Below are 15069 nucleotides of genomic sequence, written 5' to 3'. Positions count from 1 at the left end.
GTGCCTGGAGAACTAGTAAAATGGTGACACAGCTACAGACAAGAGAGTGAAAGTTGAGCAATCTGGGCTGTGAGGGAAAGTCCCTTTTTTAAATTGTTATTTATTTACATTTTTTTTGTGCTTAATATCAAGTGAACTGTAATAACCAATTAACACTGAAGAATGGAAGCCTCTTTGCCTTTTCAATTCATGCATGAAAACTTGCAGTAGTTTCTTTAGACCTTTTAAAAGTTCTCCAGCAAAATTAGGGAAGGCTAGACTTGAGGTTTCTGATATTTTAAGATAAAATACAAGCAGAAAAGAAACCACAGGCTTTTTTAAAAATCTATTCTAATGAAGGAAAAGAGGGTACAAGTTCAACTGTAAAAAAAAAGTCCTTTGAAGTCACTTTAAAAAGAAAATGATGTTGTCTTTTGTGTTTTCTTAAGTCACTAATGATTATTAGACCTCAAACTTGCCATGGACCAAGCTCTCAGTGGAGCACTTGTGCTCGTGACAGGTTAGGTAAGGCAAATCACTAATAAAGGAGTTCTGTGCAATTGATGTATTGGCCATGTAGGAGACTTCCCATTGGCCACTTTCAGTCATGAGCATCTGTACAATAGCAAACCAGCATATATCCTACAGAAGGGGCAATATATACCGTAGAACTCACTTGAAGCTTCCTGAGACTTCTTATAAACTCAGAGAGGGAAGGATGGAAGACTCTAAAACATTAAAGGAACAACTTTAAAAGGTATTTTAAGCAAAACGAGATTAATTTATAAACTGGGAAAACTATTCATCTAATTCTCCCTAAAGGAATGCTTTATGGTAGAGGGCATAATATCCAAGGGCCTGTAGTTTAACTATAGGCATTAAAGGAGCACTTACAAAACTTCTTTCCCTGTGTTATCCATTGCACAGTCAATAATTCATAAAAGAATTTAACAAATCTTATTTTTGTCTAGCAATTTATGGAGTCTGTTTACTTATTAGCTTGCACACTGAAATCAGAGTGGCCACTTTCACCTTCTGGTTTTAGGCCTTAGCACAGCTGCTGGAGGGTTTCCATTGTTAAATAAGAGTGTATATAAACCCCTTTCAATTAAATTAAAAACATATTCTACTCACAATAGGTTTTTTTAAATCTGCCTTTCTAATCCCTATACACATATACAGGGCTAAACTCTGATCTCTGTTATTCAAGATTCACGTGGCTATAACTCTATTGACTTCAGTGGAGTCAGTCTCAAAGTACCCTGGTGTAAATAAGAGCAAAATTTGCACACCACCCATTTTTTTAACACACACAAACGGGCCAGATTCACCCCTGGTTTAACTCCAGGGAACTCAATGCAGCTACATCAGGAATGAATTTGGACTGAAAACTACATTTTGGGCCTTAAAGCCAGTGTTCCTTTAAGAAAAACAGTATCTTTAAGGTTTTTAATTATTTCATTTAAGGTATGGTTCAACTCCGAAAAGCACCTGTGTAACTGCCCATAATCTCTTATTCCAATGCACCTGACCCCTATGTGTATCAAGCTGCTCATTTGAAACAAAAATAAGTATGTTCTTCTCTTTACTTGTTATCTCTGCAGTGCCAGCACAACTACTGGAGAGTGAGCTGGAGGCTATTCTGGCTTGTGCACCACCAGCAGAATTGTTTCTCAGAATTATTCCAAATGCACAGCCAAAACCTTCTTTCAATTGCAGCTCTGAAACCCATGGCAAAATGGGTTGCACTGAAGGCAGTATTTGTTATTCACAGGCTTTGTTGCTGGTGATGAGGTGCAAGCTGAAAAGCACCCAGCTTAGCTCTCAGATCCCAGTTTGAGTTTGCAGAGCTGGCAGTTAGAAAAAAAAATACCTTTTACTTGTAAACAGAGTAATTTGATCCGGAGTCATCAAGAGACAAATATAACATCCCAAGATGCCATTTTCACAGTCACTTTTCAGAGTAGAACTGCATTTTTAAAAGCACAACTAAATAAAAAAGTTGTCTAACATGCTGATGTACTCTCTCAAATAAGAATATTGAGAATTTTTAATTATCTTGTAATGTTGCTTAAAAAACAATTACTAAAAAGAATGGCTTTGGGATTGTCTAGTCCTCATTCCTGAAATCCATGCACTCCCTACAGCCACAGGTTTAAACCCCAGTAGGAGTCAAACCAACTCTTTGTCCTTCCAAGGTAGATCCATTGAATATTGTGCAGTTTCTGCTAGCCGGTGAGAAGGGAGACTGGAACTTGAAGTTCTGAAAAAGATGTGAAGATCCCCTGATTTCTGTTGTTGCTCTGCTCTGACCAGCCACCTTCTACCCTACAGGTGGCTGCATGTCAGGGATGCTTCATGTATATAGTCTCAGTCATAAGAAGTGAACAAAAATGGCAGATATCAGCCCTCTCTGTTGAGACTGTTAAGTACCTAGATTTGACACCATATTGTCTCTCACAGGCCACCTGTTATCTGCCTGCACCATGATCACATGCACAGAAAATGTATCCTTCCTCTAAGCCCCTAAATAGACTTTCCTGTCTCTATCCCATCTCCTTGTGCCCTACAGGCGCATGTGTACATTACAGTACATACACAACTCACAGGTGAGTGTGATTTTCCACTTGCATGCCCTTGCTTTCTGGCTAGGCAGAGACAACGACCAGGGTGCTGCCATGCCTATGAAACTGTGCATTGCCGACCTGATGCCCCTTCGCCCTGCCTCCCACAGGAAAGCACAAGAAGCTGTCCCAGTGGAATCAGCACTAACCATAAAAGGAGCTATCAGCAACATCTGACAGAACACTATCAGCATGTCCAGTACCAGGATGCTAGTCACCAGAACTAGAACCGCTGCCAGTGTCCAAATCCATTAGTGCTGGAAGGTGGGGGAAGGGAGGTAAGGAGCAAGGAAAAGGAATGGGCGGAGAGAAGACTGGAAAAACCAAGGAAGGAAGAGGAGAAAGACCAGGGGGACTTCTGATGTCCCTGTGACAGTTCCCCTCGCTTGGGGTAACTACATGATGTGGCAGGTCCCCTCATTCATTCCTATGGCATAGCACATCTTATAACCACACCAGGACCAGTGCACTCTAGTATCCTTCCAGTACCTACCCCATATTGTCTTGCCCTGCTTCTGAGAGCAGGGGCTTTTGTGTAATTTCCAAACATGGGGCACTGAATTCACATGGATGGGGTTCAGAGGACTAGCTGAACAAGTGCCATTGCAATTCTCGTGGCAAGAGACCTTTTAAGACTACATCAGTTCAGCCAAGTCTGAATGACAGACTTCATCCCAGGTGCTGCAACTGAATGATACAGCCACCACCTGCAGAACACTTGGGACAGCTGCTGCAAGTGGACATGAGCAGCTGTACAGGTGAGAGAAGCTCAGTGTATCCAAACCAATGGTTTGTTTGGAATGCCTGGTTTGCATAGAGAACAGGAGTACTTGTGGCACCTTAGAGACTAACAAATTTATTTGAGCATAAACTATCGTGGGCTGTAGCCCATGAAAGCTTATGCTGAAATAAATTTGTTAGTCTCTAAGGTGCCACAAGTACTCCTGTTCTTTTTGCGGATACAGACTAACACAGCTGCTAATCTGAAACCTGTTTTGCCTAGGGCAGACAGAGCCACAAAGGTAGCTTCCTACCCAGAAGAGGGATAGAGGAGAGCAGGACAAAATCTTCTGGCTTTTGGGAGTATAACAAATAAAAGTTGAGGTATGACTTTTATTGTAAAAAAATATACAATCCTTCCATTCCTTTCTCTCTCTTCTTTTTCCTCCCCTATTTCATTTTTTCCCCCCAAAACCAAACAAATAATGCTAAGAATCTTGGCTATAACTGCCCCAATCAACTCCATTCTCTGATCAATCTAATCCCAGACTTCCATTCATCTAACAAACCTAATCCCACGCCTAAAGGATCAATGAAGTTACATTACATACACTTTGAAAAAAAAAATGCTTTTCTCTCTTCAACAAACTTCTGCAGCAAGCCCTGACATAAGGGCCAATTTCTGACTTGCTTTAAACCCTCTGCACACCCTCTTAAACCAGAGAATCTTTGTCCCCATTTTACAGATGGAAAAACTTAGAGAGAAGGCAGGTGACATGCCCAGCATAACGCAGAGCTAGGAACGGAAGGTAAAAGTCCTGACTCCCAGTCCTGTGCTCTAACCATTAATAACACTGCTTGCTTTGTCACATTGCTGTAGCTAAAACTGAGATGGTACTTGTACAACAGCATTGTACTAGCATCACCCGAGCTAAAACAGAGGTTGTACTTACATTTTTCCAAACCCATTTTCATGCAGAAATAACCGTCAGGTTGTCAGACTGCAAACTAAATATTTGGCTTGCACGGCCCCCAGCAATAAACACAACTTTTCAACACCCACTGGTAATAAAAGAACACACCTGCCACCTGCAAGCAAAACCCTGCACCCCTCCCCCATTCAGGGAGACATAACCAGTTAGCAGACCTCTGAAGTCAGCACATTTTCCATGTTCCCGCGCTGCATGGAACACTCAGAAGCAACAGATAAAGAGAGTATTAAACCACCAGAGAGACAGAAAAATTATAAAGCATAGTCACGGTCTGACTCCAGAGCCACTGAGCCAGCAAATTCAAAGTTAAGGCTTCAAATCTGTTCCAAGATCCAGGGTCAGGGGGCTCATTATCAGTACGATTGGATTCATTTTTAAAATCGGTGACAGAACTCCTCTCCCCTTCAGAATTTAAATTCAGAAGTAACAAGCCGACTTATGCAGGGTTCACCATAAAGCACAATATTGGCAAATGGAAAGGAGTCATCAACCGGTCCCAGTGTGTGACCCAAAACTGGGAAAAGTGCAGAAATTAATAATGAAAGGCAGACAAAGCCTCATTTGCTGTATATATACACAGTACCACTGAAATGCATCCATCTCTGCAGAGGAAAACAGCCGGCAAGAAGGGCACTGGTGTGGAAAGTATTGGTCAAAGACAATGGGACAAACACCTGCTCTTTAAAACTTCCATGGCACTCAATGTCCATGCAGGAGACAGGAGCTTGGCTGTGAAAGTCTCATCTGAAAAAACAACCCACAGCAAAGTGCATGGGGCTCAATTTAGCTACATTTTTGGGGCATACTCACTGCAAGTTTCGGACACATCTACACACACCTCATTTTTATACCCCTCAGCCATTGCCTCAGACTGCCTTAATGGAGGGGTGTAAAGAAGAGACCTTCGGAGATGGGGACGGGACATGGCCATCTTTAAGGTACAGGGGAAAATGTGAGTGGGAGGGGGCAGTCAGGCACTCTTACTGAACCCTTTCCTTAATAGAAAAACAAAGCAAAACTTTAAAAGCAGTAAGAGAAAATACTTCAGCAGCATATAATTATCACAGGGCACTAACTGCTGCAGGATGCTGTTGAAGCAAACAGCTTAGTAAAATTGTAATGAAGGATTAAATAATTGTATGAATGAGGACATTTGTAGTTATGCTAGCAAGGATGGAAAAAATTACAGGAGCCATCAGTCTTCATGCCTCAGGGTGTAAACTGATCAACAGCCAACAGTCAGGAAGAAATTTCTCACCAAGAGTATAGGGTTACACAATTACCCAGCGGCACAGTGGGTTTCTTCAGCCTCCTTTGTAATATGGCATTAGTATCTGTCAAAGGCAGGATACTGGACTACAGACAGCATTGGTTTGTTCTGGTAAGACAAGGAGAAAGAACTGCAGAGATGGTCTGTTCTTGAACAAGAGTTCTGACTAGTTGGATCATTGGTCTATTTTGGTCTTACAATTCTGATGTTTCTCAATCATAAAGGGAAGGGGACAGCAATGCTCACGTCTCATCCAGCATGTGAGATTTAAAATAAAGAAGCTGGCAGGAATTACTAAACTAAGAATGTTACCCAAAAGCCACTTGGCTTTGTCATCCGAGAGCTGGAAACAGTTTAAGCTTGATACCCAAAATAGCATTTCTATACATAATAATGACACAGTTATAAGGTCTGATATCTCACATCCTACCAGGGCTAGAAACAAAAGCCTTATACACTAATAGGAATGAGTAATCCCCTGTTCATCTCATTGGTATAAAACAACTGCTTCTATACCTGATGAGTTATGAGATCTTAGACCTCAAATGTGCCACTAGTCTAGGGTTGAGTATCACCCACCCTAGGCCTCCTCAAGGCAGAATAATTTTGGGGAAAATTAAAAAAAAAAAAAAGTTTTATAAATGGCATTTCTGAAGCAGTTCAGAGGTTGGACTGTTAGAATAAATCCCAGGGAAAATGGATTAGCAGGCAGAGTACACATGAGACAATTTATTGCCACTGTATGTGTATATAAACACATAATTCTTGAATTGCTAAATTCTGTGGAATGAAGACAAGCAACTGTACATTCATACAGTATCACTGAAAACGCAGCCACCATTAAAGAGCAGACATGCAGCCCTCTTATTGATAGCCCACTGCATGACAATAGGGAGGGAAATTTCAGCTAGGAGCACTGAGGATTTAAATATTGTGAGTTATGTGAGTGGAGGGGAAAAAACTTTATTTTTAAAGCCACTTGTATGACAAAAGATTCTGACCTAGGATCCTGTGTGCTAATTTCATAAAAAAATTGCCACTGCTTGGTCAAGTTAACTACTGAAAAATTCAAGGTTTACTACAAACTCTGAGAAGCCCCATATATTCTCACCCGGCCTCTCACACAAAAGATGCATGGCCTAGTGGCCCACATACAGGACTGGGAGCCAGGAATTTCCGGTGTTCTAGCTCTTCCACTGACTTGCTGTGACACCTTGACCAAATCACTTCACCTCTCTGGGCCTGAATTTCCTCATCTGTAAAACAGGGATTATTTTTTGCCTTGCAGGGGGGTAGTTAATGTTTGTACAGCACTATATACAGTAAAAGCTGTGTTATCTGGCCCTGTACCAACCGGAAAGCTCCATAAACCAGCATTTCTAATCTTCACAGAAAGTCTGGTTTATAGTCCGGTTGGTGCGGGGCCAGCAGGCTCCCTATCTGGCTCCCCGGAAGCAGCGACATGTCCCTGCTGCTCCTAGGCAGAGGAACGGCCACAAGGGGTTCGGAGTGCTGGAGGGGGCGTGGGACTGCAGCGCAGGCTCTGGGAGGGAATTTGGGTGCGGGAGGGGGCTCAGGGAAGGGAGTTGAGGCTTGGGACAGGTTTTGGGGTGCCAGATCTGGGGGGTGCTCACCTTGGGCAGCTTCCCGCAAGCAACAACCTGTCCTGACTGCTCCTAAGCGGAGGCGCAGCAGGTGGCTCTGCGTGCTGCCTTTGCCCACAGCCGCCTCCCCTGCAGCTCCCATTGGCTGCAGTTCCCGGCCAATGGGAGCTGCTGAGCCAGCGCTCAGGGCAGGGTGGGTGCAGCGCACAGAGCCACCTGCCATGCCTCCACCAAGGAACAGCAGGGACAGGTTGCCGCTTGTGGGGAGCCACTCGAGGTGAACCAACACCCCCCAGATCAGCACCCTGAAACCCATCCCCAATGCCCTGCCCGGAGCCCCCTCCCACACCCAAACTCCTTCCCTCTTAGTTAACCGGCATTCTTCACTTACTGGTACCCCCCATTTCCCAAAATGCCGGGTAAAAAAGCTTTTACTGTAACTGCTAATTGTTTTACAAGATTTTCTTAAACAAACAAAAGCAGCATTTCTCCTGTCCGTGCCTGTTTACCAACTAGAATTTTTAATATAAAAGGTAATTCAATCAGTACAACGCATATTACAAAGCAGAAATCACTAGGATTTTTTTTTTTAATAGGCTCAAAATAGGCTAAAGAATAATTACAAATCAGATGGGAAATCTGTCCCCTTTACTGTTTGATGACATGCAGTAGGACCTGGGGGATTCCATTCCAATCAGAAAGCTGGAGACTTTCAAAGCTGTTTCAAATTCTAGTGTGTGTGTCTGTGTGTGATGTTAAATGTACCTGTAATATATCTAAAAAAATCAGAATTTACCTTGCAGCAACTTTGAATGTCCCTGCTTTCTTGTGCAATGAAATGAGAGCTGAATTGCCCGAGTCCTGTTCCATGTCATTAGGCTAGAATTCATGCTGGAGAGTATCAATGCAATAGCAACTTCTAGCGACTGTCCATTCACACTTATGGAGAGAGTGAAATTGTGACAGGTATTTTTAAAAACTGTTCTGAACATTTAATTTGTGTATGGGAGCCTGTATATACAGTCACACATGCCATTGCTCAGATATACATTGCTTTTATTTTTTTTTTTCCTGTGGTATCTAGATAGCAAATATTGAACTATGTAAGACACTATAACTAATCACCTTATACTGTGAGGTTATGAATGCATCCTGCCAGGTGCAAGTGCCTTCAACTCTCATTGACCTTGTTGGAAATAAGCATTCAGGAGCCTACAAAAATCATATTGGGAGGGGGGGGGGGGAGAATCTCACCCAAGAAAAATACAACAGGCCAAGCTGACTCATTCTCAGTGTAACTCCACTGAAGTGGTTAGTTATACCCAGGGACTGATTTGGCCTCCTGAGTTTACCTGCATGCTCCTTTAAAGACATTCCCAGACCATGAGGTCCATTGACACTTTTGTTTTAAATCAACAATTCTGAAACTGCCCCCACAGGCACACAGGTTATGCAGCAGTAGCATGTATTGTACCAGTCAGCCAGCCTGCCTAGCTTTTACAAGCCAGGTTGCATAATGCATACTGTCTACTTCTCACCAGAAGTCTCTGCTTCCGCTTGCAAAATGTTCAGTCCAAAAAGTCAAACAGGGCTGGAAATGACTTAGTAGAATGCACATGCCCCATTAAAGATGTCAGAAACCTTTCACGAGGCACTGCGATGTCTAATGAATGATTTAGCCAAGTCACATGACTGAAGATTCACCTATTTAAAAAAAATGCACCTGTTAAAAAGTTTCACACTGTAAAATAGTTGAGGGAGGAGGGGGAAGGAATATGCTCCCCTGCCCCCAGCCCAAGAGGGGAGCATAGAGCAACAGATCTGGTGGTGGGTAGTATCGTTCAGAAAAGCCAGTGCTGCGGGTTGAGTAAGTTCTCCAAGGGGACTAATTGGGGGGAAGGCTGCTCAACGTGGCATCATCATCCCCCCTTAGCCTGTGGGAGCTCTCTGAGCAAGTCAAAATAATGGAGGTCAGCATGAAATTGTACCAGTTCCCCAGTCATGCTCTGGAAGCCCAACGCCTTATCATGAAAGTAGCCCAGGCAGCCACGGTACCAGTGCTTCGTGAAGAGCTAGAAGAAAGTTGGGAGAGACACAGAGACGTGTGGAGACGCAGGCTCACCACACACATGGCCCATGGAGGAGCTCCCAAAAATTGTGGAGATGGGTTGGGTTTGAGGGGCTCAAACTTCTGCTGTAACTGAGAGCAGAATTTGATCCCTGTCTTGTCCGTCTCTGTTAAGCACTAAGCAGTTCATAGTGCCACGTAAACAACAACACTCAGCTTACTAACAGTAAAAGAATTTCAGAGTACTAGGAACAGAGTTTTCTAATCACTTTTTTAAAAATATAATAGTATCCCCTTTAAAAAAAATACTAACCTCTACTTGACTGGGGGTGATGGGGCATATTATTTAATCTTTCTAGATATTACAGTAGGGCCCCAAATATGCTAGACACTTTACGAAAATATAGGTGGTGATGAATCTGCTACAACATAAGGCAGCTCTCAATGGGTTGCTCTGCAGCCCAGAGAGACCAAAGTACATGGCATTCCAGCTATCCTTCAAGCCGCCCCTCCCACCTTATGTGTGGGGCTGGGCAGGAAGGGGGACCCAGAGCTACTGTCCGGAGGTATTTCTCTGGAGCCAGCTAAGTTGGCTTTGCAGCCTCTTTGTCACTGAACAGAACAGGGCTGCAGGACTCAGGCCTGTGTAAAGAAACATATTCAAGTACAATGAAAAAAAACCATTACTGCAGAATTAAGGTTGCAAGATCAGGGAATAAAAAGTCAGATTCCAAGCATTCAAGTAGTTCCTGCAACCTTAACTCAGCCCTCCCATATCTTAATAGTCTGCACTAATTCCATAACATTAAGGTTCACATTTAACAAGGGAAAGAGGGAGAGGGCTGGGAATTAGCCAAAATTTTTAAATTTGGGTTCTTGCACCTTAATCTGCATTTAGGGACTTGAGTAAAAGTGGCTTGATTTCCAGAAGAGCTGAGCTCCCCCAGCTTCTCATAGTATCTGTTCCTTTGAATACCAGGCTACATTTATTTCGGTCCCTTTGGCCTGGTCTACACTGGGGGAGCGGGAGGGGGGAAGGAAATCGATTTAAGATACGCAACTTCAGCTACGAGAATAGCGTAGCTGAAGTCGACATATCTTAGATCAATTTACTTCACGTCCTCGTGGTGCAGGATCGACAGCCGCCGCTCCCCCGTCAACTCCGCTTCTGCCTCTCACCCTGGTGGAGTTCCGGAGTCGACAGGGAGCGCATTCGTGGATCGATTTATTGTGTCATCGATCCCCGATAGATCGATCACTACCCGCCGATCTGGCAGGTAGCATAGACATACCCTTAGTGTGCATTTAGATGCCTAAACTGAGTTTAGGCCATAAATACACAACAGTAATGCTAGCTGATTTAATACTGCCAGAGCGATCTTAGTTTTCAGACTGTCCTGATTTCTGGGCATGGAACTTTGGACCACAAGGTACTTAAGTGCTTATGTCTGCGGGTTGGGTGCCCACATCCTAATTTTGGCTATACTCTGATCCACAAAACTGCTGCTGAACGTTCCTGCCTGCCTCTGGGTATGCACACTGCTGCCTCCCTCAAGGTGTCCGGACACGTGTCTCCCACCTAAGCCCCAGAGTGATTCACAAATCAGGGGAAGACAAGCATTTGGCCAACTAAATTACATGGGGGCGCAATCCGGGAGGAGGCAGCGGCAGCAGCAGCAACCACCTTATAACTTTTAGTCCATCACTACAGCACTTGCCTAGGATATGGAAGACCCAAGTACAATTCTCCCCTCTCTGTCAGCAGGGGAGAAGAGATGGGGAAGACTCATCTTCAAATCCTAAGAGAGGGCTCTAACTACTGGGATCCGAGATAGTCTGATCTGAGGCTCCCTCAATCTCTCCTGTTGAAGCTGCTGTACTCTGGATAAATAATGAAAGAATGAGTAGAGCAGGGACACTGGAGCCAGAGTCTCCCACCTTCAAGCCCTAACCACTGGACTACAGACCCATTCCCATTTTCTCTCTGTCTAGTCCAATGACTATTTAAGTATGTATCCACAGTGGAACAGTCATTGGGCCAGAGAGAGCACGCATGGGAATGACTCTGGAGTCCAGTGTTTAGGACAAGTTTGAAGATTCAAAGTTCAGCTGTTTTGAGTTTTACACACCCACACAAAAATGGTTTGTTTTTACCCTCTCCTAAATCCAAAACACTGGATGGGATTTTGATCAAACTTTATTAAAAAACAAACAAACAAAAAATCTTCCAAGAATTTCAGCCCAAAAGGTAAAAAGTTCCCACAAAAAACACAGGAGTAAGAAAACAATGCATTAGAGTAATTTATACTAGTATACCAATATCATTACACCAGTGCAAACATTTCCCTCCTAATGCCAGTTCAGGCTAGAAAGCTGATCAACTGACCAGTCAACTGACTTATTATCTGACCACCATTAAATATTCCAGAAAGAATGCCCTGATGTAGGCCCAACGTACCTTTTTGATTGTCATCTGTTAGCAAGCCTACTTAAAAGTCTTGATCACTTACTTTACTACATGCTAATGCCACCTGTTGGGGGAAAAGGGCAAACTAATTAAAAGTTGAGCCTCTTGATTGGCTAGAATCTTCTAGAACCAATATTGTATGTATCTCTATCCTTATGTGTAAACAGGCCATCAATGTACATGGCAATTTACAACGCACGAAGCACAGCCATTAAGCTACTTGAATGTCTACCTAGAAAAAGTGGAAAAAGTCATTTTAAAATCTTTTATAGTTGCTCTGTGTTTGTTTTATTTAATTTCAATTTTTTTCTTTTGTAACTGTTCAATCTTGAGTAATGTTCACATTTAAATGCTAACCTAACATTGCTAAAAAAGGTAATAATAATTATTCCTTCATTTTTTATAACTTCATTTCATTGTGTTTTGCATTTTTCTGAGTTAAAACAACTCAGTTAAGTAACTTGTTTTTTTGCAATTACATGTAAGTATCTAAGGTTAAGCCTGTTTGAGACCATAAAGTCTATCTGTCTTTGGTACTGTTGTTACTATCTTAATAAATTAGTGCTATAAAATATGTCTATATCTGACAGTATTTGACAATATTTGACCAGTCAACTGGCAAATTATTTTTGGACCGGTCAAATGCCCAACCCTGGTCCTATCTACACTGATACTACTTTGCAACGTTAGCTACAGCAAGATCCTATCAGTATCACTAGAAAAGTGATAGCTTGCAAGTGCTATTCATCTAAAGAACTCAAGATGCTTTACAAGAACTAATTTACTCTCACAAAACCCCTGCTCAAGTAGGAAGGTAAATATTATCCTCTTTTTACAGATGGGAAAACTGAGGCACAGAGAAAGTAAGGCCCAAATTTGCAAAATTATCAATTTTGAGTGCTCAACTTGAGACAATTTGGACCTTGTTTTCAAAAGCACTGGGCATCTGCAACGCCAGCTGAAGTCAGTGAGAACTGCAGTGGCTCAGCCTTTCCGAAAAAATTAAGCTCCACGGCTAGCATCCATGAAGGAACTTAGCCATTGCAACACTGAGTATCATGGTGCCTAACTTTTAAGCACCAAGAAAAATCACAGGAACAACACTCAGATCCACAAAGCCAAGCTAAGCACCCAGGCTCACTACACAGTGAATGTGGAGAGACACGCACCACACAGTGGGATCCACAAAAGCCAGGACACTAGGTGCTGAACTGCCTAAACTACCTAATGGGAGATGCTGATGATAGGGGTGTGTGGTAAGCCTGCCTCTCTCTGAGATAGGCACCTCCCAGATGGATGCCGTAACCACTGGACTGCAGAGTCATTCTCCCCTCTCCCTCTGGCTGGGAGAGTCAGTCATTGGCCCAGACAGTGAGAGAATGGCTCTGCAGTCCAGTGGTTTATTTATCTGCAGTGGGACAGCTTCAAAATGAGAGACTGAGGGAGCCCCACAACAGAATATCCCAGAGCACCTCTCCTGAGATGAAGAGACCCCTGTTCAAGTCCTGTCGCCCCGTCTAGAAGAGAGGTGGGAATTGAACCTGAGTCTCCCACATCCCAGGCAAGTGCTCTAAGCCAGTGGTCCCCAACGCGGTGCCTGCGGGTGCCATGGGGCCCGCCGGGGCATCTATGTGCGCCCGCCTACTGACAAGGGAGCGCCCTGCCGCTGGACAAGCAGCTGCCGAAATGCCACCAAGAAGCGGCACCATCAAGAAGCATCGCTGCCAAAATGCCACCGAGAAGCAGTGTCATCAAGAGGCGGCGCCGCCAAAATGCTACCGAGAAGCAGCGGAATTTCGGCAGTGATGCTTCTTGGTGGCAACGCGTCTTGGCGTTGCCACTTCTCGGTGGCATTTCGGCAGCTGCTTGTCTGGTGGCCATGCTCCTCGGCAGGCGCTTGCCACACTGAAAGGTTGGGGACCACTGCTCTAAGCACTGGGCTAAAAGTTAGGAGGACGGCAGTGCCACCACCTCCTTCTCCAGACTGTTTTTAAATGGGCCCCAATCCATTAGGTGGCCTCTGAGCATGCCTGCTAGATTGGGCCCCACAGGCAACTTAGGCAGCTGAATGCCTGTATTCTCCTGTATGAGAGGGGTAGCCATGTTAGTCTGGATCTGTAAAAAGCGACAAAGAGTCCTGTGGCACCTTATAGACTAACAGACGTATTAGACCATAAGCTTTCATGCGTAAATACCCACTTCGTCAGACGCATGCTTTCACCCACGAAAGCTCATGCTCCAATACGTCTGTTAGTCTATAAGGTGCCACAGCACTCTGTCGCTCTATTCTCCTGGTCTATGAAACATTTGGGTGTTTAGGCAGAAGATAGCGCCTGGATACCTAGAGAGAGGCACCAATGCACATGCCCAGAGGCAGAAACACAGGCTCTGGGAAAAAACTTAGGCACCGAACGAGTTTAGCCACCTAAGAGTTTATCAGCAGTTTTGTAGACTTGGGCACATAAGTACTTTGTGGGTCCCTCCCAAAGTGCCTCAAATTAGGCACCCAGTGTTGCTAGCCATTACTAAAGAGGTCTACCCAGTTGGTTTTCATAAGTGTACAGACTGAGTCAGTGTCAGAGCAAAGAATAAAAACCAGCAATGCTGACTCCTAGTGCCCAGCTCTCGTCAGTAGGCAGCACTCCCATCCTATATGCCGGTTTGGGCTGCAAAATGAAAATTGACAGCTGCTTGAGAACAAGACACAGAGCAGAAATGTCCACATCTTAGAGAATCCCAGTATGATCAGGGCCTACAGGTACTGGGTAAAATCCTGGGTTCAAAAAAGTCAATGGCAAAACCCCATTGATGTCAGTAGGGTCAGGATTTTACCCGTTGGGTACTGATAGGGCCAGACAGTATGGTGCTTTGTGTGAAGGTCTGTTTTAGAGTAACACTTAAAGGAACTTCCTAGAGTGGGGAGTAAGAGGCACCAACAAATAAACTTGAATGGACATAAACATCAAGAATTTTAGGGGCACCAGAATGGAAATCAAGGGGCTTGGCATCTATTTCCTATTCTGCCACTGACATGCTGTGTGATCTTGGACCAGCTGTTTCCCCATCTCTGTACATCAGTTTCCCTATCCAAAAATTCCTGATGGCAGCAGGTACATAGTCCTCTGGGTTGGCAACTAAGATGAGGTCTTCTCTCTTAGAGCTTCACAATCCACCACTTTGGAGTATGGACATCTCATTCATTCATGTATAGTCATCACAAATGGAAGCGATATGAGGGGCCTGCTGTTTACATCCAAAAATCATGCACAACAGCTATCAAACACTGGAAACAAAGCTATCCTTGTTTCAGTTGAATATTCATTGTTAAAGCGACCCCAGAATAGT

At 43.8% G+C, this 15069-nt stretch overlaps 1 protein-coding gene across 4 annotated transcripts in view; it reads right to left on the bottom strand.

Moving 5' to 3' along the window:
- Nucleotides 1-15069, bottom strand: part of TMEM39A (transmembrane protein 39A) — a 29421-nt gene that overhangs the window by 12146 nt on the left and 2206 nt on the right. Inside the window, exon 2 of one of the 4 annotated variants that reach the window (XM_039528449.1) lies at nucleotides 656-707. The exons of the other annotated variants lie outside the window; for them this stretch is intronic. Coding sequence (XP_039384383.1) covers nucleotides 656-707 — 52 coding nt within the window. The remainder of the gene's footprint in view (nucleotides 1-655; nucleotides 708-15069) is intronic. 4 annotated transcript variants of the gene reach the window in all.

Source organism: Mauremys reevesii, linkage group 1, assembly GCF_016161935.1.
Source record: "Mauremys reevesii isolate NIE-2019 linkage group 1, ASM1616193v1, whole genome shotgun sequence".
Lineage (NCBI taxonomy): Eukaryota > Metazoa > Chordata > Testudines > Geoemydidae > Mauremys > Mauremys reevesii.
The sequence above is the reverse complement of the archived record's forward strand: the minus strand, read 5'-3'. Positions and strand labels throughout refer to the sequence as shown.